The following is a 27,296-nucleotide window of genomic DNA, read 5'->3' as shown; positions in this document are numbered from 1 at the left end:
GAGGAAGTACATTATTAGCAGGCATCTTGGAATACAGTATATTGTCAGAAGAAAAACTTTTAGAAAAAGACAGATTACTGTAGAACAAAACTTACATGGAGCTGTGTGTGTGTATGTATGTATACTATGAAAGTTAACTGTAGGCCCCACACATGTCCAGCATGCTGTATCTTGGAGTTGGACCTGAGATCAGTTCTATACAGTTGGTGAAGGCTAGGCAACATGGCACCCGTGAGCACCAGTATGCCCTCAGACACCTTTCTTGGCACCCACCGAGGTGCTCTATTCCTCCTCCTTTTCTTTTAAATAACAACATGTCTTGCTGGTAGCTGGGATTGCTTCAAGCAAAAGTGAGGACCTCTAGGTGCTCCCATCTTCTTTTCCCATGAATGCCTCTGGACCACATGTGGGGCTCAGCTACCTTCTTATGAAATGAAGATGGCAGGTGGTTGCAGGCCAATACTTTCATCTGCAGCACACCCATTTTGTCATGGTGCCCAGGACAGTTTCCCAAAATGCCAAATGTGTCTACAGATCCCAAAAGGTTGCCTGCTCCTTGGCTAGATTTATGTTTTAATCATGTGGATTCAACACTTTGCTTTTTCTTAAACCTTTATCCCTGGGCACCCTTTCTAGTGCTTCTGTAAGTGCTCTTAACAATTTCTAAGGTGGTAAGGCAGCCAAATTCTGTCCTACTCATGCCAAAGAGTAAAACGATAGCTAGCTCTTTTGTGTCCTTATGTTATTTAGGGAGCAATCCTATCTGGGTTGACAGTCGCCTCCGAGTCCAGGGGTGACCACCTATCCAGTGCAGGGTGGGAGGAGTGGTGAGGAGCGGATCTCCTCCTCGCTCCCCCCGCGCGGCTTTTGCTGCTAGAGAGCCGATTTCGGCCATCTAGCCGTGGGACCTCAGAGAGCGGGAAGTGGCAGCTGGACGACACATAGGATGTGTTGTACCAACATTTCCAACTCCCCCCCGGCACCCCCCCAGAACGCCCCATTTTTTCCCTTCCGTGTACCTCTTCCAAGCACAGGGCCGTTCCACGCTGCCTACGAGGCAGCGTGGGAGAGCATGGAGGTCGGTTCTCAGGGAACCAACCTCAGAGCACTTGCTCCAAGGTCGGATCCCAGAAACTGACCTATTCTATGGCCGTCTAGCTGCTGACTAGCGGCCATAGGATTGCGCCTTTAGACTCATAGTGGATGAAAGCAAGCACATTCATCATTGCTAGGGTAGAAATTTCCTATTCATTGTAATAATGAAGTTAACATTTTAAAATGCATAGAAATGTTCTTTGGTTTTTATTTCATAATTTACATATCTTCAATGGTTGCCATTTTAAGAAAATTCTGGTAATATTAGTTATGTTTTCAGATCTTTTTTTATAAAAGCACCAGTAGTGCATACAGATAAATTAAATGTTGCTTATAAATGTAGTTTTAAAATGCTTATATCTTTGGTTGCAATATCTCTTCTGATCATATAGCTACAGCATGAGAAGGCTGAACTTGAGCAGCATTTAGAACAGGAACAGGAATTCCAAGTGAACAAGTTGATGAAGAAAATAAAAAAACTGGAAAATGATACCATTTCAAAGCAGCTAACGCTGGAGCAGGTAAATACCATATTATCTATATTGTATTGCACTTGTGACAGTCAAGTCTTTGATACTGGTTCAGCTGGTATGGTTGGTGACATGGGGCTTCTTCACACGGAGCTTTTATCCTGCTATTGAGATTGGTTACCCATGGAAGTTTGCAGGTCCTTTACATGACATCATCAATGTCCAGGGTGTCTCCTGTGCTAAATGACGTTTATCCCATTTTTTAAAAAGAGTGGAGATAATGAGCTATCACATTACAGTGCCGTCAGTTCCCTCGTGAAAAGAGGAAATCTCACAATAAGAGGAGCCAGACCAATGAAACGTATGGAAGATTCCGATAAGGGGGGAAGCGGGGGAGGAAGCGTGTGTAAAGGGAGTCTGTCATGATCCTGCATTTAAAACGGAAGCAGAAAGCCCTGTTTTAAATGCAGGATTTTACACTAGTGTAGCGATGCTCATGGAAAGGTTCAGTTGCTCAGGGAATTTAACAGTTTTCAGCACAGATTCACTTTGGCTGGGATTAATTCCTCACACATGGGAAGGTTGAAGAATGTGAAGAAAGTCTCTTGTGGGATGGGGAGCCTAGATGCAAGGAGGTTGAAGGAAGGGTGCAAACCTTGAAGGTTTGTTAGTGGAGAATTAGGCTTGAAGAGGAACAGGGAATTGAGGTGAAGAGGGTGGTCTAAGGAAATTTCATAGCACTGTTTGTTTAGACTTATTTTTTATTATAAAATTTAATGAAAGAAAGGGGAAAAAAATAAAAATGTAGCTACATATATGTGAATATATCAATTTCAGCACATGCATATGGTGTGTGTGTGTGTGTGTAAATACAGTTTCCTAAGAAGTATATATAAACTTCAGTAAAAAACAGACCACATATCCAAATAAGTATCCATTCAGAGGTAGTGTCTGTACACCACCCATTCAGAGGTGGAAAGCATTGTTAGGTCCTTTATCCGTGGTATTATAAAAGGTGAACGTTTATCCTCCCAATGTTGTAATATCAGTCTTTTAGCTGTCAGAAGGGCATGGAGAATCCACTTGCATTGACCATGTGCTAAGTTCCAGGAAGTGGGTAGTTAATCTATAAGAGCATGTACTTTAGTAAATGTTAAGCTCTGGGTCTAGGCTCTGGGTCTAGAGAAGCTCTCTGATCCAACCAGCGTGTACGCCTGCGTGCTGTAAGTACTCAATAAAGGCTCCTTGTAAGCAAACCTGGGTGTGGCTTATCATTATCTCAGCACCTCCAAACTTTAGCAGCCCACGACCAGGGCATACAAACCCCTGCCCACAATTCATTCACACACACACATCCAAATCTGTTAGCTCTCTGTCTCTTTCACTCCCCCCCCCCCACATCCATCCACTCTCATGCACAGAGGTCATAAAAGGGTAAGGGTGCTTTTTCAAAGCACAAATTCATCTGGCTCTGCATTTTCAAAGCACTACTTCCCCTTTACCTGGCCAGGGCCACCCTCTGCTCCCTCAGACAGGGACACCTTCTGAAAATGCTTGGCTCTCCCTGAAAATGCACCTAGCATTGGTTCGGGTTTTACCCAACATTCTGTGAAGTTCAAATTCTGAAAAAGCCTGAAACTATTTTTAATTACTGATCTAATTCAGATTTCATACACAAGATCATATTTCACGCTGCAAACAATGTCTGTTTATGAGTTTGTAAAAATGTTGGTCATTAAAACACTTGTGTTGTATCCCCTCACATAATAATAAACAGGGAAGCTAAAAGGTATCTAACAAAAGATCATGCAGTAAGCCGAGCTATATCATAGCAGGCTTTCTTGAAGTAAAAGGAAAAAAAGGCCTCTAGGTGGCAGTTGTCACCTAATTCACTGCAAGCAGCTTAGCTTAAAATCATTTTCCTAGTTTACTGCAGGTTTTTATTATGGGTTAAGGGCAGCTTGTCTACCCCGGCTTTCATGGTCTAGACTGGAACCCATTATGGATCCCAATATTAAAACATTACTGGAGTTGCTTATATGTGTTCTTTTTTTGTTTTTATGTTTTAATTGTAATTTTATTGTAGATTTTAAAACTGCATTTTTATTTTTGTGTGTTGTAAACCATTTTGGAGCCAGTTTACCTGAAAAGCCAGTTGAAAATGTAATAAAATTAAATGCTATTACAGAGGATTTCTGTAAAATTATAGTAATGCACACAGATACCTGTACAAAACATTATATTAAAGAGGCTAAAATGCTATTTGTTATGACAAGTGCATTCTGGGTTAAATTTAAAATGTAAGATGGTTATGTTATTTAACCTTAAAGTAAGGTCACTGCATAAAGTACATTTAAAGGATATTTTGGATTTAAAAAACAACAATAACTTAGGGGCATTCACCACTGGTAAAGAGTTTTGTGTAGGCTGCAGTGTTGGGAATGGCTCCTAAGAGAGGATCATTTTAGTGGTTCATGCTTGGAAATGATTCCTGGTAAATTGCACACAGTGACCCTGTTGGGATGTAATGGCAGCACCCAGCAGCAAATCATGGGTTAAGTAAGCCACAAAATGCAGGGACACACACCGTGTCCGAGCCACTTCCTGTTTCCATTAAAATGCTGCATTCAAGGGTTGTTTCCATGATGTCCGAACAGGGGCACGTTGGGTTATTCATGGGTTAAACAACCCCAGATTAACCCAAATGCCACTGTTCAAACATCACGGAAATTCGGGATTCGAGGGTTGTTAATGGAAACAGCTCACACACGGCACGCATCCCTGCAATTCATGGTTAATTAACCCACAATTTGCTCATGTAAACCACCATTATGTCTGAACAGGGCCAGTGTATATAGCTAACCAGAATGGAGAATGGGGCTTTTCATTCCCTGTCTCAACTGGTAGGTGATGATAGTGAGTTCCAGCCATTTCAGAATTTTGAACTTGCTTTATTTCAGCAAATCGCTGATGGTACCTCAAAGGACACAGCTGCCTGGTGTCTCACTTTGAACCACAAGCTTGAGAGAGGGACCCTTGAGCATTCTGCCCCAGTAGAATCCAGCACATAATAAAAGCCTTTCAAATCCAGCTACATTCCGTAAAATTGACAAGGGAATGAGGCGTAATGAGTCTCTCTGTACAGCTTCTGCTATCGCAGTGGGCTCCACAATACTATGCAGTTGTGTCTTCTGTTGATACAGTTAAATGTTGTTTTGAGCCTACAGATCTCCTGCAAAGTTCTTTTCCTGGGAATTGTCTGCCGATGGAGATGCAGTGAAGCCCATGGGAAACTGCTTCCAAAGGGTTAGTCGAGTTAGTCTGTTGGCAGCAAAAACAACAGGTTTGTGGCACCTTAATAGTCTGCCATGAAAACACCAGCGTAAGCGATGTCCCTCTAGGGGTCAGTAGTGACCTGGTGCTTGCACAGGAGGAATGAGTGGTAGGTGGCAGTATTGCAACTGAAACTCTCCCCACGACCTGAGTTCGATTCCAGCAAAAGCTGGGTCCCAGGTAGCCGGCTCAAGTTGACTCAGCCTTCCATCCTTCTGAGGTCGGTAAAATGAGTACCCAGCTTGCTGGGGGAAAGGTAGTCACGACTGGGGAGGGCAATGGCAAACCACCCCACTGCAGTCTGCCATGAAAACCCCAGCGAAAGCAGCGTCCCTCTAGGAGTCAGCGATGACTCGGTGCTTGCACAGGAGGAACCTTTCCTATTGTGGCACAAGCTTTCACGGACTGGAGCCCACTTCATCAGATGCATGAAGTGTAATCCTCGGCTGGCAGAGATACATGCATACACATGTACGCATTAAAAAAAATGTAAACAGTGCAATCAAGTGGCCGTGACATTGCAAGATATACAGTCTGTGACAATTCTATATAAAGTGTGAATGTGTGGGTGCAAGATAAGCACGGAGACCATTCACAATTGTACCAGTTATTGGTAACGCGATCTTCCTAGTTTGCCATAGCAACTTCTCACCTATAGTGAGAGAAGAAACCATTGTCTCAGTTGTGGCCTAAACAATAGATTCAGATGTACTGATAAACTCTAGGGCATAACTTCATGCTGGAATCTCCCTTTGAAGTAGGGATGGACGAAAGTCCCTTACCTGATCCCGAAGCTTGCTTCGCGGTGGGGGGGAGGCGCTCTGTCCCTCCCCCCGAAATTCTGGCCTGGGGGGAGGCGCCCCGTCCCCCCCAAAAATTCTGGCCGGGGGGGAGGCGCCCCGTCCCTCCGGCCGCGAAACCTCCTCTCCTGGCGGGACACAAATGGCGGCGGACATAGCCGCCGCCATTTGCGTCCCTGCAGTCAGCCGTGATAGGCTACGTGAATGTTTACGTATCCTATCACGGCTGACTTAAAAGCGCGTATGCAAATGGCGGCGCCCATGGGCGCCGCCATTTGCGTTCCTTATTTTGGCACGTGTAGTCTATGTAAACATTTACGTAGACTACGGTGAAAATAAGGGCAACGCTATTTGCGTTCCCCTTATTTTTGCCGTAGTCTACGTAAATGTTTATGTAGACTACACTTGCCAAAATAAGGAACACAAATGGCGGCGCCCGTGGGCGCCGCCATTTGCATACGCGCTTTTTTCCCCCCCAAAGTCAGCCGTGATAGGCTACGTAAACATTTACGTAGCCTATCACAGTGTTTTTTAAAAATCTAGCCGTGATAGGCTATGTAAATCTTTACGTAGCCTATCATGTTTGTTTGTTTTTTGTTTTTTTTTACTTGGAAATGGCAGCGGCAGCAGCCGGTTGGAAGACCGGCCGCCGCCGAACTGCCACCGCCGCCAGGGACATTCGATCAAGGTAAGTCCCGTCCCGGGGGGGGGGGGGTGGCAGACCGTTTCTCCACCAATTTCGGGGGGCCGAATGCACTGGCATTCGGCCTCCCCGAGATTCGTGGAGAAATTCTCTGACATCCCTACTTCTTCAAGAATGGTGGGTTTGGGGACAGCAGCAGTATGTCCTGATATACTGAAATAATGTCTTCCCACTGGTGTTCATTCTTTTCCCTAGAGAGACCTGATTGTCCTATGTTTTGGCAGGTGTTGGTATATATCCTATTGAAGGATACATACGTGAATGCATCCCTGATGTTAAGTCCTGTTACAGTGTTTTCTGAGTAGATATTGACACAAAGTGAGCATCTGGGTTTGTTGCAAGATCTGATAGCTATGTTTGTATCTCTCTCATGTGGCCTGCTGCTGATGAGTAGTTGTTTCAGGTTAGGGTCTGTCTGTAAGCAAAGGCACACAAACTCACCCGGCCTGTATAAGAAGTATCACTGTCCAGTATGGGCTTTAGACTGTTGATATAGCTGGCTTTAGCTAGGAGCTGTAGGTGGCAACAAGAAATGTTCTCTCATTTTCTCTTTCTGGGCTGTGTTGTAAGTTATTCTTGGATACTAGTTTGGCTTTGTTTCTTCTAGGACTGTGATGCTTAATCAATTGATCAGTGCTTTTAAAACATTTTAATTACCACAAAAGGTGGCCCTGATTGATTGGGCTACAGATTGTTTTAAAGTGCATTTTTAAGACAAGTACTTGGCAAGCACTACCTGAAGAAGCATTCCCATTTTTCTCACATCTGAGGTAATTCCTCTTATAAGATGCTGCCTGCTATGATACATGGCTACATTATCTACCCCCCCCCCCGATATGCTGCTTGCTGCAGAAGAATTGTTTTATCTATATGCAAATTTATGCAAATCTAACTATTGACTAACACTCATATGGTCAATTAATATTTTCTTCATAAGGTTGCAGCCCTGGTTTCTTAACTTCACTAGGTGGGTATTGCAGATTTAGGAAGGAAATCCTTGAAGTGTGACTCCTTGTCTCTGGGTGGAGTCTTTCAGTGTGTAAAATATGTGCAGCGTTCACTGAGGTTCAGGTGTAAAACAGCGCATAACTGTCTATTGTGTAGTTATGCAGTAGTGTCCAGAAACTGAACCTGCTGCATGGACAAATCCAGGCTCAAGTTGATGATAAAGTGGAAGTTCTTGTTGTTTTAAGAATTTAGCATCCTGCTCTTTACTCAAGTAAAACTCCCAGGGTAGCATAAAATGAAACATTGAAAACACACACAGAATAATACAAACACTAAAAATATTAAATGGGCAGAAAGAAGATAGGGGACAAGCAGAATTAACACATCTAGGGCGCAATCCCATGCATATTTAGACAGAAAAAAAGTCTTGCAACTCGCCGTATTTCTGGCTGGGGCATTCTGGGAATTGTAGGACCTTTTTTCTCTCTAAACATGCATAGAATTGTGCCCCCCAAATATTAAAAAATTTAAAGGTCTGGGGCGAGAGTTCCACAGACTGAGTGCCACCACTGAAAAGGCCTTTTCCTTGGTCATCAGAAAGTGAGGTCGTCCAGATAAGTTGTTGAAGCCCAAACCTCAAGGCACGCTTACTTGATTGGCCCTGACCTTTACCAGTCATGTGCTGTGCTATATACCTAATCCCCTCCTACAAGTGATTTTTTTTTTTAAATGTAGGTTGAGGGCACCCCTGCTTTTGTAGTCAAATGGATCCCTTAAAAACAACAACAATGTTGAAATCCAAATATGCTCTGTCCATAGAGGTCTGATGTGCACCTTCTAGATTCTAGCCTGAAAGAAAATTGTGTGTAAAAGTATAATACAGAAGCTTTCTGGACAATATGGTCCATGATCCCAGACCATACTCTAAGAGTAGGTGGAGCAAAAGGTACTCCTTGAGGTGGACACTACTTTTTTCCAGCTGACCATATAATCCAAGGAAGCTGTGGGGGAGGAAGAAGAGCATATTAACAAATGTCTGCACTGGGAAGAGATGTGGGTAATATGAACCCAGACCTTCAGGTTTCAAGTCACTGCAGCGGTATACTATTCTGCCCTAAAAATCTGGGGATTAGGACTTGCCAACTCTTTCTGTTTTGTGTTTTATTTCGGGAAAGAAGAGGAGGATCGGGTATCTTGATATGTTTGTGTACTTGGCTTTAAAACCTGATGTAAAGCTTTTAGGAAAATATGAGATAATCTTTAGGAATCCTTCTTCCACGTTCTTATCAGAGAGTGCCTTTACACCCCGCCATTGCTTCAGAGCTTGAGCAAATCAACCAGCTCTACATTTTCTTTGAAAGGGAGTTGGAATGTACCTGTCCTGCTTTTCTTGCCAATGGCTAACTTGTCTGCTGAATTTTCAAGTACCCTAGTGCTAGATAGTCTATAAATTTAGTTTTCTAAATTTGCCTTTGCACTAATAAAAATGTTATTTGTGACATGCTGATAATGCTACTGAATCCTCTTCGTTGTTGACGAACTGAAGTGCACTTTCAGCAAAATTATTTCCAACTCTTGATGACAGGGAGTGGTTGGCAGTTTGGTTGATTCTTGATTCCCCCCCCCCCCCATCATTCTCATGGAACATTCAGAGTCAACACTGCCAGGCTGCTGAAGCAGAAGCAAGGCTTTTTTTCTCATTTAAACAAAGGTGGTGAAGGGGAACCTCACTCAGATCATCTTTAAAGGTAAGCAGGGCCAGCCCCACACATTTTCCTGCCTGAGACAGAGCAGCAAATGATGCCTCTCCACCCATTCCAGGTATAAAATAAATTTGTAGGAATTGATGGCATGGCAGAAGTTTGCCTGTGTCTGTCTGAAAAATAAAATCACAGTGTTTATCATCCCCCACTCCCCAGGCACTCTTCTTATCTCAATAGCTCTTTGCTCCCCATTTTTTTCTCTTTCTATAGTAGTGCTTTAACAAGAAAATGAAAAGAGGTGCCAAGACTCGAGCCTTAGACATCATACATCTTGACCTAGGGAAGGGACCTTGCCCTAAACATTTATTTATTAATTATATAATTTAATACATATATATTTAGCCATCTTTCAAGCCTCAAGGTGACTTATAATATACAACATTGCTGCAGGATTTGCACTCTGCACATACACAATCTCTTCCTTATTATTAGGACAGTGTCTTTTCTAGGCTCAGCTCCTGTCTGTAAAAGCAGGCTAAGGTGTGCAGAAGGATTTCTTCACAGCCTAGGAGTTTTCCTGCTAGATCATACCAAAGTTGCATTTACTTTGCCCCAGTAGCGCTCCCCTTTGTATCTAGAATTCTGCATCTGGCATTCTGACATACTGCCTTTCGATAAGGAGGTTCTGTTTATCTATCATGGCTAATATCTGCTAGGCCTCCCCTCCTCTATGAATTTCTCTAATTCCAGCCAGTGGCTATCACCTCATCTTGTGACAGCAAACTGCAATAAGTGATTGTGTTGTGTGAAGCAGACATAATGCATTATCTCTGCTTCAGTACCCTCCCCATCAAATTAATGACTCCAATTTGAGACAGTCATGGGACAGTCTTCACATATATAACCCACACTTGATTTGGTAGGATTTCAATGTTATAAATGAACTATTGTTGGGAGAAAAGAAGAAAGCCTTTCCCCTTAGCTCATCATTCTCCCTTTAGACCTCCGTGCTAGATAGTGAAAGTGGAAGATACAGAAGAGATCCTTTACATCTTGCAACAGGCTGGCCAGACACTGAACTCTAACCTTACCCCTACTACTAGCTTATCAAAAAGAAAAAAATGCTGACTATGGAGGAGAAAGCGGTGTTAGTTATTTATTTATATAGAGAACAGAGAGCAGACAGGAAAAAGGCCTTCTTATATCAGTACTGACCACCTGGCTTCAAATTGTCTGTTCTCTTAGCTTACAGGCTAATCCTATGCATGTCTACTCACTGGGAAACTAATGGATGAGGGGAAATGGAGATCCAGGGGGTGGGGGGCCCTTCTCAGCACTTTCTCCTTTTCTGATGGGCAGGAGAGGCAGAGCAAGAGGCTGACCTCAGTTGGCTTTGTCTGGGCAGCACTGCAGCCAGCTCCAGTTCATTTACAGCCACACAGCAATACACACATACAGTTCCTCCTTCCCAAGGCTGACCATTTTTTGGCCTGTGCTTTGTTTAACCAGGGGTGTGGGCAGGTGCTCCCAGCAGCAGCCCATGAGGAGGAACGGAGAATGCGGCCTGCCAAGCCCATCCTAATCACTGCCAGCAGCCACATGATCTGCAGCAGCTGTTAGCGCCTAAGAAGGGAGAGTGGGTGGGACCAGACTGGACAAGTCAGCAGCACCACCAGCACATTCCATGGCGTTGCAGCTGGTAGAGGCTCAGTTAGGATGTGTGAAGTAGGGGAGCTCAGCAGAAGGAAGTGTGCTTCCACTTTTGCTTATCCGCCTGGTGGCTCACTTTGCTTCATGGTAGGTCTGGCCCTAAAAGTAAGCCCCCTCCCCCAAATTTATTCAACCCCCCTCAAAGATTAGTCCAATCTTCAGGGGCATTTTCACTTACCCCACCCCAAAAGAACCAAAATAATCACTGGGCCAAATACTTGACCCAGCAGTATTACAGTCTGTGTTCTCTGTTGCTTCTGATAACATCTCTGAAAGTACAGAGAGTTGTATGTCTCTTGTTGCCAGTATCTTCTGCAGGGCTCCACAGACTTTAGCTAGCCTTGATAGCCAGCAAAAATTTGGGGCTGCAACAGCCCCACCCCAACTTGGGGGGGTAGGATCTTGCCGTAATGTCACACTGAGCTTCTCAAAGCAACCTGTGAGGTCTGTGATGATCCCCCAGCTCTAAGCGCAGTAGAAGGGAAGGAACCCGTCATCTTCACCACAGGGGGAAAGGACATGGTTGTGGTGACAATTTGGACCTCTCAGTGTTATGATTAATAAGTGAAGTGATTGGCTGTACAACTTATAGTGAGAGGATTTGGTACAGAGGAATATGATATCAATAAAGATAGTTGTGTACAAGAGTACATGCTTGGTAGCAAATTTGCACCATCGTTGTTTGCCAATTTTATCTTTGGTAAACATAACAGACCCCCTAGTGTGGAGCACTATGCCGTTCTCTGTAATTTCATTTCCTGTTGTGAACATTACCACAATGGTTAGTCAGGAGGAATCTGGAACCCAAAACTTCAGATAATAGATTTAATGACACCACCTCTGCCCTTAGGCTGTTAGCCTTCCGTCTTCTGTATAACTTCTCTAATGAATGTAATGCGGCGTATCACTGGTTGGGGTTTGTTGTCTATTTTCTATGTTCTGGACACCACAAAGTGGGTAAGATCATGAAAAATCCCTGGGAGGGCAAAAGAGTTTTTATAGAAGTGGTTTGATAGAAGTAAAGGCTATCTAAACAGGGTCTCTTTATCACCCGTTACTTTGATTGCAGTTCCTTAGTTGAGGATGATTTAACTTTCTTTCATACTAAATATTGTGCTGCAGTGGTCCAGCTAAAACTCATGACATAGCAGTTCCCATTTTTTTAATGAACAATTTCTGTTTCCTAGCTAAGACGTGAGAAGATTGATCTTGAAAACACACTAGAACAAGAACAAGAAGCACTAGTGAATCGTCTCTGGAAGAGAATGGATAAGCTTGAAGCAGAAAAACGGTTTGTCTTGGCTTTTCATCTTCTGCTGCCCCCCCACCCCCTTGCATTGTTTGTGTGGTGAAGCATCCGTATTTCACAAAATGTGCCCACCCATTCCCCAAAGGCAAGTATTTAAATACTAATAAAAGATTTAAAATAGGAAAGCAGCCTTTTTACATGTGGAGAATTTGGCTATCAATGGCTACTAGTCATGATGGCTATATAGTACCTCCATTATCAGAGGCACTATGCCCTTGAACATCAGTTGCTGGAGAACATGACAGGAGGGACTGTTGTGCTCATCTGCTTTTGGGCTTCCCATTGGGGCATCTGGCTGACCACCGTGGGAACAGAATATTGGACTAGAGAGGCCTTTGGCCTGATTCAGCACAGCTGCTCTTTTGTTCATGTAGTGATGCGACTTGTATGTATTTTGTGGAAGATATAGGAACACTGTGATGCTGGTATATTGCTGAGCAATGGGGCAATGAGTAGGACACACTGGTAAGTCTATGGAACTCATCCTTGGTGTCTTGTGACAAGATTTGTCCTAATGCTATGAAACTTGTTTTAAAAAGCTAGGAATTAATATTAACGTAACTCTTGACTAGTCTGGATTTTCGTAAGAGCTGACATTTCACAGCATTCAATAGATTTCACAGAAACAGAGAAATCTCTGAGGCCCGTGGAGAAAACATAACTTGTAATGTGGGTTGTTAATCTAGTTAATGAAAGGTTCAGCATGTATGTTATCTTCCCAGTCTCGTGACAATTTTATTTGACCTTCCAAAACACAAGGAAGCCAAAGTGGTCCTGTTATGGTTTGACTGTGCAATGTAGTATGTCATGAGTTCTTCTTTTCCAGCTTGTTCAAAATGTGTTTTTAGCAAAGAAGAATTTGCAGTGTTGGCTGTGTAGCCAAATCATGGCAGTTGTCTTCTCAAATTGTTTTTTCTGAATATACAAAATGAGTGAGAACTGGCTTACATTCACATGAGTGATGTGTAAGGGGGACCTCAGAGTAAATTTTAAAATGCATTAGTCATTGAAGACATTGGGTGAATGCAGATAATTTGCCAAGTGGTAACTTAAGTTCAGTTTGCAACTAACGGTTTCACCTCCCATCCCCTACTAATCTCCACTGAGATCAGTTTTCCCACAGCTAGTGACAGCGAAGAAGCTGCAATCTTGGAAGCAAGATGACTGGGGGCTGGGAGAGAAGTGGTGGTAGAAGTGTTGCATTGGGAGAGAAGTGGAGGTGGTGGGGAAATTGGTGAGTGGGAATTGGCAGTGGGGATTTGTCAGTGACAGACAGGGCACATGTGGGGGGTTACATCTAAGGCTTTAGGGGGCACCTTGCAGCGTGTAGGCCATGGTCTGTGCACCCCTGATCTAACCACTTGGTAAGCTGATTTTCTGTATCTTGCCAAGTGTTGGAGAACGTTACCACACCCCTCCTTGCTTCCCCAGATTTCTGATAAAAAAAAAAACTTGGTATAAATTATACAGATTACCAGCTCAGCAAGTGGTTATGCCAACAACTAGTGTTGCATAGTAGCTAGGAGACCGAAGTATAAATCAGAAAGTCTGTAGTTTGAATTTAACCTTCTGCTATAAACTAACCAGTGGCCTTAGGCCATTGGTGGATGACTCACAGGCTACATGCAACCCTTGGAGGCCTTGACTGTAGCCTGCTGTGGGTGCCCAAGCCCCCAAATCCTCCCCCCACAAGCCCACCCCTAAGCTTTTCAGCAGGCTGAAGGGAGTGGGGTTGTGTAAATTCCCTATGTACATTGTATATCTGGGCTGGGAGTGTGTGGTTTAAATGGGGAAGAGGGAGACTTGGGAGAGCCATCGTTATGCACCATCCTCCCCATTTAAATGGTGCACCTCACACACACCACCCCTACTGATAGGTGCTGAGAAAAGTGCCAATCAGCTGAGCAGCGAGGAGGGAGGTGTGCAATGGGCTCTTAGTATGTGGGGCAGGCAAGGTTTAAATCTCCCCATTCCCACACACTGACATGGAGGGGAAGATTGTCTGTCCATCAGAATTGGGGGGTGGGGGAGCTGTGAATGTCTGTGTCTTTCTTTGTGTGTGGGGGACACCGATCCTGTCCATACCCACCACCAGCATGTGGCTCCCAGCCCACTGCTACATATGCCCCTTGGGGGTAAAAGATTGCCCACCCCTGCCTTAGGTAATCCCAACTCTTTCTCAGCCCCATTCTCCAATCTGCAGGTAATAATGCTGACCTTCCTTATAGGATTCAGTATAAAAAGCACTTCGAATGCATGAGAGAAATGCATGAAGATGATGTCATCTGTTGTGGTAACAACGATGAGGACCCTGTCATCTTCAATATCTTATTAAAACTTCACTCCTCTCTTGCCAGCTTTGCATTACCAATACAGAGTAATATTTATCATCTCACACAATGCTAGCAAGATAAGAATACAGGCGTAATCAGATTTTTAAACTGTTGTTAAAAGTAACCTTGGCTGAAGTCTTGGCCGTGGTTTTCTCAATTGTATCCATAAATTCCTGTCAGAAGATGACACTTCCTAGTTCGTATATTAATCTTCAGTCACACTGATTACATCCTGATAGTGTGGGGGTGTGTGTGTATTTAGCAGAGTGGTAGATCCTAGATTTCTGACTAAGAAGAATGCCACCTTGTGTTATTTAAATCTAACCTGTATGACTATAAATGGATGATGTTGATTATGTTGTTGAAAAACTAGCCTGAAAAACTAGGTGCTGTTCAGAAAACAAGCTTTATCAAAATAGGCTTACAATATAGGCAACAAGAACTAATACAAAATAATTAAAAACTGGTGGAAGAAAAGAAGAATGATGAAATGTGATGACAAAAGAACTGATATCCAATTCTCTCAAATTTGTGTAATAAAGCTGTAGTACAACATTGTGCAATTTGTAGGATTTGTAGATGTGCCACAGGCAAAGTGGAGACTCGACCATTATCTAAAAGAGCAGCCCAGTTCAGATGTAGCGACAAATCATGGTTTGTCATTATATGCATGAGCTATAGTGATCCTCAGCTTTGTGCACTCTTCCCAACTCCTTCACATGCATTTGTTGATATTGTAGTTTGTGAACAAAGTTATCGTTTGTACAAGCCACAGTTTGCCACTTTCAGACAAAATGGCAAACTGTGGCTTATTGCAAACTATGAACAGAAGCAAGTGATTTCTTCCCCTTGCACGTGAAGGAGGGAGGAATGTGTGGGCCCAAGGCTCACTGTGTGGCTCGTGCATTTAAAAACAAAACATTACTTTTCTCTACGTCTTAACCAGACCAGCATGTTGATTTTTCAGAGATGGGTTTATCAGAACGAGCAGTAACGAATTCAGCTTGTCTTGTTGCTTTTCCTGTGGCATAATATTATAAAGAATTGAAGCAGAATATGTGAGTTTTATTTCAGAAGATAAAATCCTATTTATCTTATTTGTATTTCAGAATTTTGCAGGAGAAGTTAGACCAGCCTGTGTCTGCTCCTCCATCACCAAGGGACATATCAATGGAGATAGACTCTCCAGAGAATATGATGCGGCATATCAGGTTTCTAAAGAACGAAGTAGAGAGGTTAAAGAAACAACTCAGAGCTGCACAATTACAGCGTAAGTCCAGTGTGCTTTGGCTATGTGCTCTTATGCATCATGCAGAGATTTGCTTTTCAAGAAACTTAAATTTTGCCATTTGAAAAGCTTAAATAAGAGGACACGTTTGAAAATAAAACAATTCATTCATAGTATGGAATACCACTTTCTGTTGTTTCACTTGAGTGCCTAATTTTTTTTAATAGGACAAATATAGATGTCAAGCAGTTTTACGAAGGATTATACATGATGTTCTGATAACTATTATTAGATCTTCAAATTTATCACCTTTTAATGTAGATACTTTAAGAACATTGGCACATTTGAGGAAACCTGAAAGAATTTTATTGCAGAATTACAGAAAATCTTATCTTGGCTAAAGTACAACCATACCATGTTTTGCTTCACTTTTAATAAATATATAGTGGCACAAAAATTATGTGAGATGTCTGGCTCATCAGACATCCAGGTAATTTAAATCGCATGACATGTAGAGATAGTTTGTTGTTGTTTATTTGGTCAGTTGCTTCCGACTCTTCGTGACTTCATGGACCAGCCCATGCCAGAGCTTCCTGTCGGCCCTCGCCACCCCCAGCTCCCCCAAGGTCGAGTCCGTCACCTCCAGAATATCATCCATCCATCTTGCCCTTGGTCGGCCCCTCTTCCTTTTGCCTTCCACTTTCCGTAGCATCAGCATCTTCTCCAGGGTATCCTGTCTTCTCATGATGTGGCCAAAGTACTTCAGTTTTGCCTTTAATATCATTCCCTCAAGTGAGCAGTCTGGCTTTATTTCCTGGAGTATGGACTGGTTTGATCTTCTTGCAGTCCAAGGCACTCTCAGAATTTTCCTCCAGCCATTTGAAATTTTAAAAATGTCATCAAGTTTCAGACAGTGTGAGATTGAGCTCACTTCAGGGCTGTTCAGTGGTTCACTTCCCCCTTCTGTGCACTGTGAGATTGGAAGTAAGCCTTGGGTTTACATGCTTTCTCCATGCTTCCCTTTACTGACTCTTTTCATTGCATATAGAAGTGAACTGAGGAATTTCCATGTTTTATTGGATATCCCTTGACCCAGGTTACTGAACCTGAGCAGACCCAATATCCATTTTAAACCAAGGCGATTTTAAATCAGCAAATTAGGGAGGGCAGGGGGGACATTTCCTATTTTGTAAATCATGCTTTTTCTGAAAGTGCATACTAAAGTGCACACTGAAGGAGGGCATACTATAGCAGTGAAAATATTGGTTCTGCAACTATGTAAACACCTTTATACTACCTAACAACACAATCCAAATCCTCTCCTCATGCAGCCCATATGCTCTTAGCATTACTCACTTATGTCTGCTTAGAGACAAGTGAGAAAACTACAGGTGCAAAGATCACTTACTGGAAAACAGGGACGACAAACCAGTATGTAGTATGGTGTGCTGGCTTCTGTGGGCCAAGTCCCCAGAACCTTCAAGGAATGAGAGTGGTAATTAGTGGGCAAAACAGTGTTTCCCCATGATATGGAAAGTATGTGTCCACACTTCAGCTGATAGTCATTAAAATATATGACCTGTCGTATCAAATTTATAATGCTTGCCCCAGAAATCAAATATTTCCCCCAGGGAAAAACAGGCTTTAACTCAGTGGGTTGTATCCAATGCTCATCTAATTTAGGTCCCATTCATTTAAATGAGTGTACTCTAAGTAGAGCTAACATTCAATACAAACAAATGTGTTTAATGGGGTCATGAATTGAATTGATTTTTTAAAATACCTCTTAAAATTCAATATGTTTAAAATAAAATCTGAATTTAAACGAACAGCAGTTTTTTAAAGTAATGTTTATGCATGTTTAGACAGAAAAATGTTCTACAACTCCCAACATTCCCTAGCCATGCTGGGGAGTTGTAGGACTTTTTTCTGTCTAAACATGCACAGGGTTCTGCCCTTAACTGATTAAAAAAAATACTTTACAAACCATTGACTTTAATGTATACTGGTATCCAGGGTCAAGGATAATCTCCTAGTTTTGGTGTTCTCTATATAGTAAGTGGAACAATGGGGTTCAGTGTCCAAGCCTGAAGCCCAACCTCAGTCTTACTGTGCTTCGAGACAGGAAGAGGAGACAATCTGAACAGCAATCCCCACTCAGATTTTTGAAAGATGGCAAATGCAGGAGATGTCCTAGTAGTTTCAGTTTCTTATTTCCTTTGGGTGGAGTGGACAAGAATTTTGTAAACCATTACCAGTTCTCACTGCTCTTGGATGCCTGTGTGACTAGTGACACTTCTGTTTTCTTCTTTAATTCCGAATCAGTTGTTTTTAGTTCAGTTCTAATAAAATATTTTGGCAGAGCAATAAAAATATTTGTCAGCTTTCTGGAGGAATAATGTAGAGATGCAGAAGGAATATGTTTTAAGCTGAGACCTTGTATGTATGTTTGGGAAACAATCTATGCCACTTAAAGGAGATAAGTTGTATTAATCTCTAAGTACTTGCCAGTCTCTTTGATTGCTGTACTTGAAAGTGAGAGCAAGGTCTCTGGGTAATGACTGGGTATGTGCAAATGCTAGCCTGATTTATTAGCTCAGCAATGGATCTTGGTTTTGCTCTACTTTATCTTGTGAATGTTCTGTTCTAGTCCTTGAATGACCTGATGGACAAGTGAAGCTACACACACATGAATGTGGATAATTTATCATTTTATATGCTTCCATAAACCATTTTAAAAAGATCAAACGGCAAGAACAGCATGAAGTCTTTGAAGTTGCCAGTTCTAAAGTGGTCAATGTAATCTCTTCCATCAAATTTCTGCTTGGACGACTGATTCTACCTGGATGCCTTCTCACATTACCTTTCTGGCATGGGTGCCTCTTCTCTGTGACTCTTCCCCATACCAGTGTTGACCCTCTTGGACAGGGAGGCTCCTTCCATGGGGCTGGGGTCCTTCTCATCTTGCTTTTCATGCCATATTTATTTATTTATTGCATTTATATCCTGCTTTTTTTCTTCTTGCAAGGAACCTAAGGCAGCTTACATTATCCTCCTCCACTCCATTTTATCCTCACAAAAACAACCTTGTGAGGTAGGTTGGGCTGAGAGTCTGTGACTGGACTAAAGTCACCCAGTGAGCTTCCATGGCCAAGTGTGGACTAGAACCCAGATCTCCCAGCTCCCAGTCCAACACTCTCACCACTGCACCACACTGGCTCTCTACTGCCATAGAAGTAATGTGTAAAGGAGTAATTTGTGTAAGCAAAATAGAGCCAGGGTGGTGATGTAGATTATTTCATTTGTTGCATGCATACTCCTCCTTTCTCTAAAAACAATGCCCAAGATCGTGTTGGCCTGGGATTTTAGAAGCTTCTATGCTCAGTTGTGCAGCTCAATAAGTGATCTTGAACCAATCACCATTTCTGAAGCTAACCCACCTCACAGGGTTGTGAAGTTATTGAGAAAAATCCCATGTACTCTGCCTTGAAGCAGAATAATATCCTGTTAATAGATTGTCCTTAAAATTTAAATGAGGTCTTCATCCATACATATATCGATATAATATATATCCTCATTATCATAGCAAGCAGTTACTGTTGTCCAGAGGACAGGAGTCTCTCTCCCAAACCAGTGCTTGCAATCGAATGCCTGTTTGTAATTTTGCCATGCCCTCAAAGTGGAAAGTCTTCTTAGCTTGTCACTCTAAACTGGCAGTCTCTGGCCTGGTTCTGATGATTGTCACTCTAACCTATGATTTCATAGAATCACAGAATAGTAGGGTTGGAAGGGACCTATAAGACCATCGAGTCCAACCCCCTGCTCAGTGAAGGGAATCTACATCAAAGCATCCTTGGCACGTGGCTGTCCAGCTTCATCTTGAATGCCTCCAGTGTGGGAGAGCCCACTACCTTAGATGATTGCAGATGAGCCTGCCTGAGCCATGCGCTCCCCTGGGAACAAGAGGACAGAGAAAGCCTCAGATTTCACTTTGCAACAAGCTGCAGTTCCGTGTTACGTACAAATGAACTTGGGGAACTGTGGTTGGTTTGCAGCTTGATCCACAGTTACTTAAAGCAAATCAAGATCAAACTGTGATCTAAGTAGCTATCTGTTCAGCTATCTACATTCTCATTAATCGATAAAGACAAGCTCAGAATTCTAAACAGTGCACTATAAATGGTGCCTACAAGACATAAAACAGAGTTTAGTAATAACAAGCTAATAAAAAAAATTGACATTTCAGATTCAGAGAAGATGGCACAGTATTTAGAGGAAGAACGTCACATGAGAGAAGAGAATTTGAGGCTCCAAAGAAAATTGCAGAGAGAGATGGAGCGAAGAGAAGCCTTGTGCAGACAGTTGTCGGAAAGTGAATCCAGTTTGGAAATGGACGATGAGAGGTTGGTGTTGCTGGTACATTCAGGTGGTGCAGTCTGAAAATCAGGCATCTAAATCTTGGGTAGAAATATGGGGCTCCCACCATAAACAGCAGTCCCCTGTCAATTTCTCCCTCTCTCTAATGTGTACCACTTCCTTTATGTCCCATATTATTACACTGATTGTTTCCATCCCACAACAGCTGACATTGTGGAGCAAGGGAAGGGAGAGGTACAGCATAATGATACCAGGATGCAAGCTAAGTAGTACTGTATATTGCGGGAGGGCCTTAACACAGGTCTGCTGTTTTTGATGGCCATCCTATGTTCCTTAGAACAGGGGTCTCCAGCCCCTGGGCCGCGAACCGGTACCGGTCCGTGGCCTGTTAGCACCTGGGCTGCAGGGGTGTGCGAGACCCCCTCACCTTGGGTCCACGGGGGTCTGCGGGGGGGGAGGTGATCCGTCCTGTCCCCCAGAATCGTCGCCAGTCTCGGCCAGCTATGCTCCGCGGCGAGTCCACAGAGCTGCCGGCTGGCTCTGGCCGCTGGGACGCAAATGGCATCTGCATAGCAGACGCCATTTGCGTCTCTGTTCTTCAAGTAATAGGCTACATAAATCCTTACGTAGCTGATTACTGCAAAGAATAGGGACGCATTTGCGTCCCAGCAGCCAGAAGTCTGCCAGCAAACCCCCCCCCCCCTCCTGTCCGTGGAAAAATTGTCTTCCATGAGACCGGTACCTGGCGCCAAAAAGGTTGGGGACTGCTGCCTTAGAACACATAGGCATACCCTTTCCATATGATGAAGGGTGTTTTTTTTTTTTAAATTAAAGGAACAGTTTAACTGTTCAAGCCAGAGCATAATAGGATTCATGCATGCAAGGATTGCTCCCTCTTTAATGCAGTGTGGTCATCCAGATGTTGTTGGACTGCAGCTCCCATCATCCGTCACCATTGGCTATTCTGGCTAGGGCTGATAGGAGTTACAGTCCAACAACATCTGAAGGTTCCACGTGTTCCCCACCCCTACTTCAATGTTGTTACCTTTAAGTAGTAACTTCATATGCAACTGAGCTATATCTCCTAGCAGCCGGAACATTCATAAATTAGGCTTGAGTCCGAATTGAGGCTTGCAGAGATGAAATGAGAACACACTAAGCCATCTCCCTGTTAGGGCTGTCATCTAATTAAATTAGTCAATGTATGAGTTTCAGTGGAAATGTAATTGATTAAATCTGCATCAAGCACCACTTTTTATTGTAGTAGGCACTATGAGTGGAGGAATTCCTTGCTTTGTGACAGACGGGGGAGTGCAGGTTCTGAGATGGTGCTTACCGTCTGTCATTCTTGTATCAGTACTTGTGTAAAAATACTTCACGTGTAAAAAAAAACAACCCAAGATCTGTTTTGCTTAATCAGTGTCACCCCTTTTAATTGATCAAACTTTTTTTAATCACTTCACTAATTAACTCTGTGCTGATCCTTTTCTAGTATCTTACTATATTCATTTTATAGCATAGGACAGATGCCAGAAGAAAGCCTAAGAATAAAATAAAAATTAGGAAATTGTTTTGGGAAGATAAAATTAATCAGTCTTTATCTCTTAAATTAGATATTTTAATGAGATGTCTGCACAAGGATTAAGACCTCGCACTGTGTCCAGTCCAATTCCATATACGCCTTCACCAAGTTCTAGCAGACCTATATCACCTGGTAAATATACATTCACATTTTTGTGTGCACCATGATAGTATTTTTGTGCCCTGTTGAGGTATATATCTAATCTTTCTACGAAAGCAGGAAGTAAAGCTTGAAATGTGCATTTCAAATCTTAATTCTCTTTTCAGTATTCAAGAAGTAAAATGTGTCATTAATTATATAAATGGGATTGAAACACTTTTAATTCAGGGAAGTGAATTAAAGTGGAGCACACAAGGCTTTACTAAATTTGTATGTAAATCATTAAAAAAAAAGGTCATCCTTTTGCACCCCCTTCCTAGTTTTAATCTTTTTGTATTATTATCTTCCATTTTATTACAGATTGTTGTCTTACTTAGCAATTATTCTTATCAGTGAGCCACTTTGATGATGGAAGCAGCCTCCTAAGCCCATCCACTCTCTCTCTTAAGTCGGTACCTTAGATGGCTCTTTATTGTTACCTGCCCCTGATCTTTTGGAATCAGCCAGGCAAGAAATTAAATAACTAAATCATGTCACCTGGCTTTGTCAACACCAGTATGCACAAATGTTCAAATGCAGTATGTTTGCCCTGTGTAGAAGATTGCTTTGTCCTTTCTGATGCACTGGGTGTTCTGGATATCTGGGTGCATTAATATTTGCAAACATACATCGTTTTGCTTTCATTATTTTAGGTCTCTCATATGCAAGTCACACAGTTGGTTTCACTCCCCCAACTTCACTCACCAGAGCCGGCGTGTCTTATTATAACTCCCCAGGCCTTCATGTGCAGCATATGGGACCATCCCATGGTATTACAGTGAGTATCTAAGAAGTGAACATCAGTCTCTTAAAGTCTTTTTCTAAACTGCATATGCTTCCCTTTATATTCATTGCTTTTAGGTTTCTTCAAGCCATCCATCCCTTGTTTCTCTTTTTACACTAGATAAATCACTAACATTTTATTCCAGCATAAGAACAGTAAATGCTACCCGCACCTCCACCTCCAAATCAGTAACAAGTGTGCTCTACAGGGTTCCCATGGTGATATAAGACTGTGTTGCTCAGATTTGGGGTCAGGCGAGCTCCACCTGTGATGTCCCTCTCTAGATCAGTCTTTTGTGGTGTCCCAGTTCCAGCTGTTATAAGAAATTATAACAGCTGGAACTGGGACGTGTGTGTTTGCATATGTGTATTAAGTTTATTAACCACTTTCCCTAACAAAAAGGAAGAAGCACAGAGAGATTTACAAAGCACGAAAACCTGCAGATGCCTACAAGCCCATAAAAGCAAAAAGTCCCAGAAAAAAATCCCAGCATAAACCCAAAGATCACGTAGCATTGTAAGAAGACAATGGTACCAGGTGCAGCAGCAAGAAGCCAGAGGATAATAGAGATAAGAGGAAGAGGCTTAGCAACACTGAGGACTAGGAGCATTGAATTCTCTTGTGCATACTCGAGTACACACACAAAAGAGTGCTGCTGCTATTATTATTATTATTATTATTATTATTATTATTATTATTATTATTTCCCACCTTTTCCCCAGTACTGGGATTCAAGGCAGCTTTACAACATTAAAAACTTGTACAGTTAAAACCTATAAATAGAAATATACAAAAGTTAAATATAATTAAATCATCAATAATATTAAAATTATAAAATATCAAAATTTTAAAAGACAACAAGAAATATAAACCATAGTATCCATCCATCATATTCTCACAGGTCCAGATTAGCTAGCCCCAAAGGCCTGCTGGAAGAAAAAAGTTTTTACCTGCCTGTGAAAGCATACCAAGGAGGGGGCCACTCTCGCCTCCCTGGGGAGCGAGTTCCAGAGCCTTGCAGCCACTGTGAAGGCGCTCTCCCACATTCCTACCAGACGTGCCTGTGATGGTGGCGGGACCGTGAGAAGGGCCTCCCCTGAAGATCTCAAGGCACGAGTAGGCTCATAGGAGACAATACGGTCTTTCAGATAACCTGAGCCGTGTAGGGCTTTATAGGACATGACCAGCACTTTGAATTGTGCCCGGAAACAGACTGGGAGCAAGTGAAGCTGTTTTAGCAGGGGAGTCCCTGTAGCCAGCCCCAGTCAGCAGTCTGGCAGCAGCTCTTTGAACCAGCTGAAGTTTCCGAGCACTCTTCAGAGGCAGCCCCATCTAGAGTGTGTTGCAGTAATCCAAACGGAATGTAACTAAGGCATGTGTTACTGTGGCCAAGTCAGACATCTCAAGGAATGGGCACAGCTGGCTCACTAGCTTTAACTGTGCAAATGCACCCCTAGCCACTGCTGAAACCTGGGCATCCAGGCTCAGGGCGGAATCCAGAAGTACACCCAAGCTGCGAACCTGTGTCTTCAGGGGGAGTGTAGCCTCATCCAGCACAAGCTGAATCCCTATTCCAGGAGTACCTCTGTCTTGTTTGGATTAAGCGTCAATTTGTTTGACCTCATCCAGTCCATTACTGCCACCAGACACCGGTTTAGCACCACAGCAGCTTCCTTGGAATTAGACGGAAAGGAAAAGTAGAGTTGGGTGTCATCAGCGTACTGGTGACACCGAACCCCCAAACTCTGGACAACCTCGCCTAGTGGTTTCATGTATATGTTAAATAGCATGGGGGACAAAACAGAACTCTGAGGAATTCCACAGGCCCATGGCCAGGAAGACAAACAGAAGTCCTCCAGCACCACCTTCTGGGTCTCCCCCTCCAAGAAGGAAAGGAGCCACTGTAAAACAGTGCCTCCAAGTCCCATCCCAGCGAGGCGGCCCAGAAGGATACCATGGTTGGTGGTATCGAAAGCCACTGAGAAGTCCAGCAGAACCAATAGGTGTTTCTGTCCCATAACCAGGTCTGAAGCCAGATTGAAATGTATTGCTAGGGCCTTCCAGGTTAATTGAGTTGGGGGACAATTTGGGGACAGTCAGCACCCTGTTGTTACACACTCAGCCTTTAGAGTGTGACCGCCTCCCCCCTCCATATCTCCCTCTGCCCTGTAGAACTGTAATGGCCGTTCTCTGGCTCCCAACACCTCCCCTCTTCTTTAAAAAACACATCGCTAGTGCAGGCAGTCCTGCAGGCCACACCAAGGCCTTTCCCCCTCCTTTCAAGCAGGGGGAAGGGCCCCCGCCTTCCCCCCGAAGTGGCTCCCCCAAAGGGGCGACACCCGCTGGCAGCGGTCCCACCCCCACTAGGGCCTGGGTTTTATGCCCCGGCTCCCAGAGGTGTTGCAGCTGGGAGTGGGGTGGCACTGGCTGGACCTGGGTCTGCAAGGCGGCAGAGTAGAAGTCCCACAGGTGGAGGTACCACCTCAGCAAGGCAGCCGCAGCAGCTTTGGATCTCGCCTGCCTTGCAACACTGTGGGGCTTCCTCCCCTTGCAGCCGCGATGGCAAGAGCAAGAGAATGCTGCTTTCATTTCTTTCCCGTGCAAGATCTACACTAGAACTCCGTTTGCGTGTCAGGCATCATCGTGCTGGTATTTCTGCAAAACAGTGGACCCCAGCTCGGAAAAGGCCAGCTTGGGTCCATTAAGATACCTCTTCACTTAATTGCCGTTTCCCTACCAGCAGTTAATTTGAGTTTAAGCTAATGTGTCAAAAGGAGTGAACCTCTTCCTTGTTTTTTTGAGTGTGTGCAGGTTAAACCCTGGCTTCCCTGTTTTGTTCTGCAGAGGCCTTCACCACGAAGAAGTAACAGCCCTGACAAATTCAAGCGTCCCACTCCTCCTCCTTCTCCAAATACGCAGACCCCACTGCAACCTGGTCCGCCGCCACCACCGCCTCCAGTCCAGTCGTCAGCCTCCCAGGCAGCCACTTTTCAACATTCAATGCATCCTTCCTCTCAGCCTTAGTGCATGTGCTCAGCAAACCTGTATTCAGAGTTGGACTCATAACACAGAGCAGTTTACTACAAGCCAAAGGCTTACAATGGTATATTTGGATTTGACTTATTTGCACTGAAGTTATTGAGGCTTCACTGTTTAATTGTGTTGTACAAGTTTGTCAAGGGCTGCCTCCAATAGTAGCACGTTTCCTATCTGGAAAGCACTTCCGTGTGGGAGAAAGCAGGAAACCTGTATGTAGGTTATCTATCACATGAATACATAGTGATTTCCATGGCTTTTTTTTTTTTTACCTGGAAGTGCTTTCTGTGTAAGATGTGGGCTATATTTGAAGTAGCTGTAAAATGCAGCCAGTGTTGTGGATCTACAACACTAATTTTTTTTAAAGAAAATAAATCCATCAGTGTTTTATTTGAACTTACATGTATGTCCACCCTCTGGCTGGAACATTTGCTATTTTGTTTGGTAATACGGCATTATGTTTTGCTGAGCTCCCAAAGCTTTGTGTTTTATTTTGTTTTTTCTCCCCCACCCCCTTCCCAGCTTCTAGGTTTGTAAAATAAAGGGACAGCTTTTTATATTTTTTCATGACAATTTGCATATAAAATTACAGGCATGAGCTGTATATTATGAACTCCTAGATATTACGGTGTGTTTCAAGCATATACAGTAAGTCAGCACTACATTTCAGTAATAAGAAAGATACGGCTTTTAGTGCAAAAGTGAAAGTCGGACACATTAATGCCCAAGCTCACTTTTTTTAATTGTATCCCTTAATTTTCAGAGACAGCAGTAAAACATACATGATAAATCCATACCTTTTCTCTGATGTGTGGTACAGTCTGAAGTACAATGTGGAAAGCCTGAGTTGTCAGAGTATATAGAATGTATTAATCCATGGACCTTAAGAGTTGATTGTTTCATTTCTTATTCACGTTGACCTGTAAAACTGTCCGTACTGTTGTTCTCATCACAATGATCTTCTGTAAGTGTGGTTCTGCCAACAAAATCCTTGTGGCTGATTAAAGTGTGCTCTCTGATTTTCTGCTGTAGAAAAGCAATTTGTATTAAAAACAGAAAGCCTGATTTCCCCACCCCCCTGTTTAAAATATATTAATTGTGTAATACCCCCCCCGAAAGTTTGAACCAATATTTTAAGCATTCAAAGAAAAATCAGAAGAGAATATGATTGAAGGTGCACATTATAGCAGCATATTGTTATAACAGCCAAAAACGTTGTATTGCTTGGTAGAAAAGGAACAGATTACAGAGAAAGTTAGATGATAATAGCAAACGCGTATTTAGCAGCATAAGCCGGTACAATGTATAAAGAAATGTATTCTGAAATACATTCTTTCCATTCATTTAGCACAAATAAATTGTTTGGTTTCACTTTGCAGTGGAACGAAGTGTCATTTTTTTCTTGATATGACATCTACTTCAGCAAATGCTTTTTCTAACAATTCCTGCTCAATAGCTTTTACATAATAGTGATTATTCTAAAAGGCTCCTCCCCATCTCATATTTGGTGCTTAGGGCAGTAATTAGAGAGTGTTTCTTTTGTGCGACATATATCTGGTTTTAACTGAACATTAGCTGAATGTTCATTTTGTGGCATACCTCAACAGCATGTTGCACATGTTCTTTAAGAGAGAGAGAGAAAAGAGAATTCTGGGTATTTGTAACATTTTTGCATAGTCTCATATTTTGCCATAGGAGTCTTATGTGAGGGCTGTAGAATAGAAAATCCTAATAGACAAGGAGCAAA

At 42.9% G+C, this 27,296-nt stretch overlaps 1 protein-coding gene across 1 annotated transcript in view; it reads left to right on the top strand.

The window, feature by feature from the left end:
- Positions 1-26,941, top strand: part of CCDC6 (coiled-coil domain containing 6) — a 54,876-nt gene extending 27,935 nt beyond the window's left edge. The window contains exons 3-9 of the mRNA XM_084845354.1: positions 1,488-1,616; positions 11,950-12,053; positions 15,514-15,674; positions 19,879-20,035; positions 21,623-21,723; positions 22,383-22,507; positions 25,358-26,941. Of these exons, the coding sequence (XP_084701480.1) occupies positions 1,488-1,616; positions 11,950-12,053; positions 15,514-15,674; positions 19,879-20,035; positions 21,623-21,723; positions 22,383-22,507; positions 25,358-25,537 (957 nt within the window). The 3' untranslated portion in view covers positions 25,538-26,941. The remainder of the gene's footprint in view (positions 1-1,487; positions 1,617-11,949; positions 12,054-15,513; positions 15,675-19,878; positions 20,036-21,622; positions 21,724-22,382; positions 22,508-25,357) is intronic.
- The last annotated feature ends 355 nt before the right edge of the window (positions 26,942-27,296 follow it).

Source organism: Heloderma suspectum, chromosome 3 (assembly GCF_057233095.1).
Source record: "Heloderma suspectum isolate Gila_16-S chromosome 3, 16-S_ref, whole genome shotgun sequence".
Taxonomy (NCBI): Eukaryota; Metazoa; Chordata; class Lepidosauria; order Squamata; family Helodermatidae; genus Heloderma; species Heloderma suspectum.
This window is presented reverse-complemented; position numbering and strand designations above follow the sequence as displayed.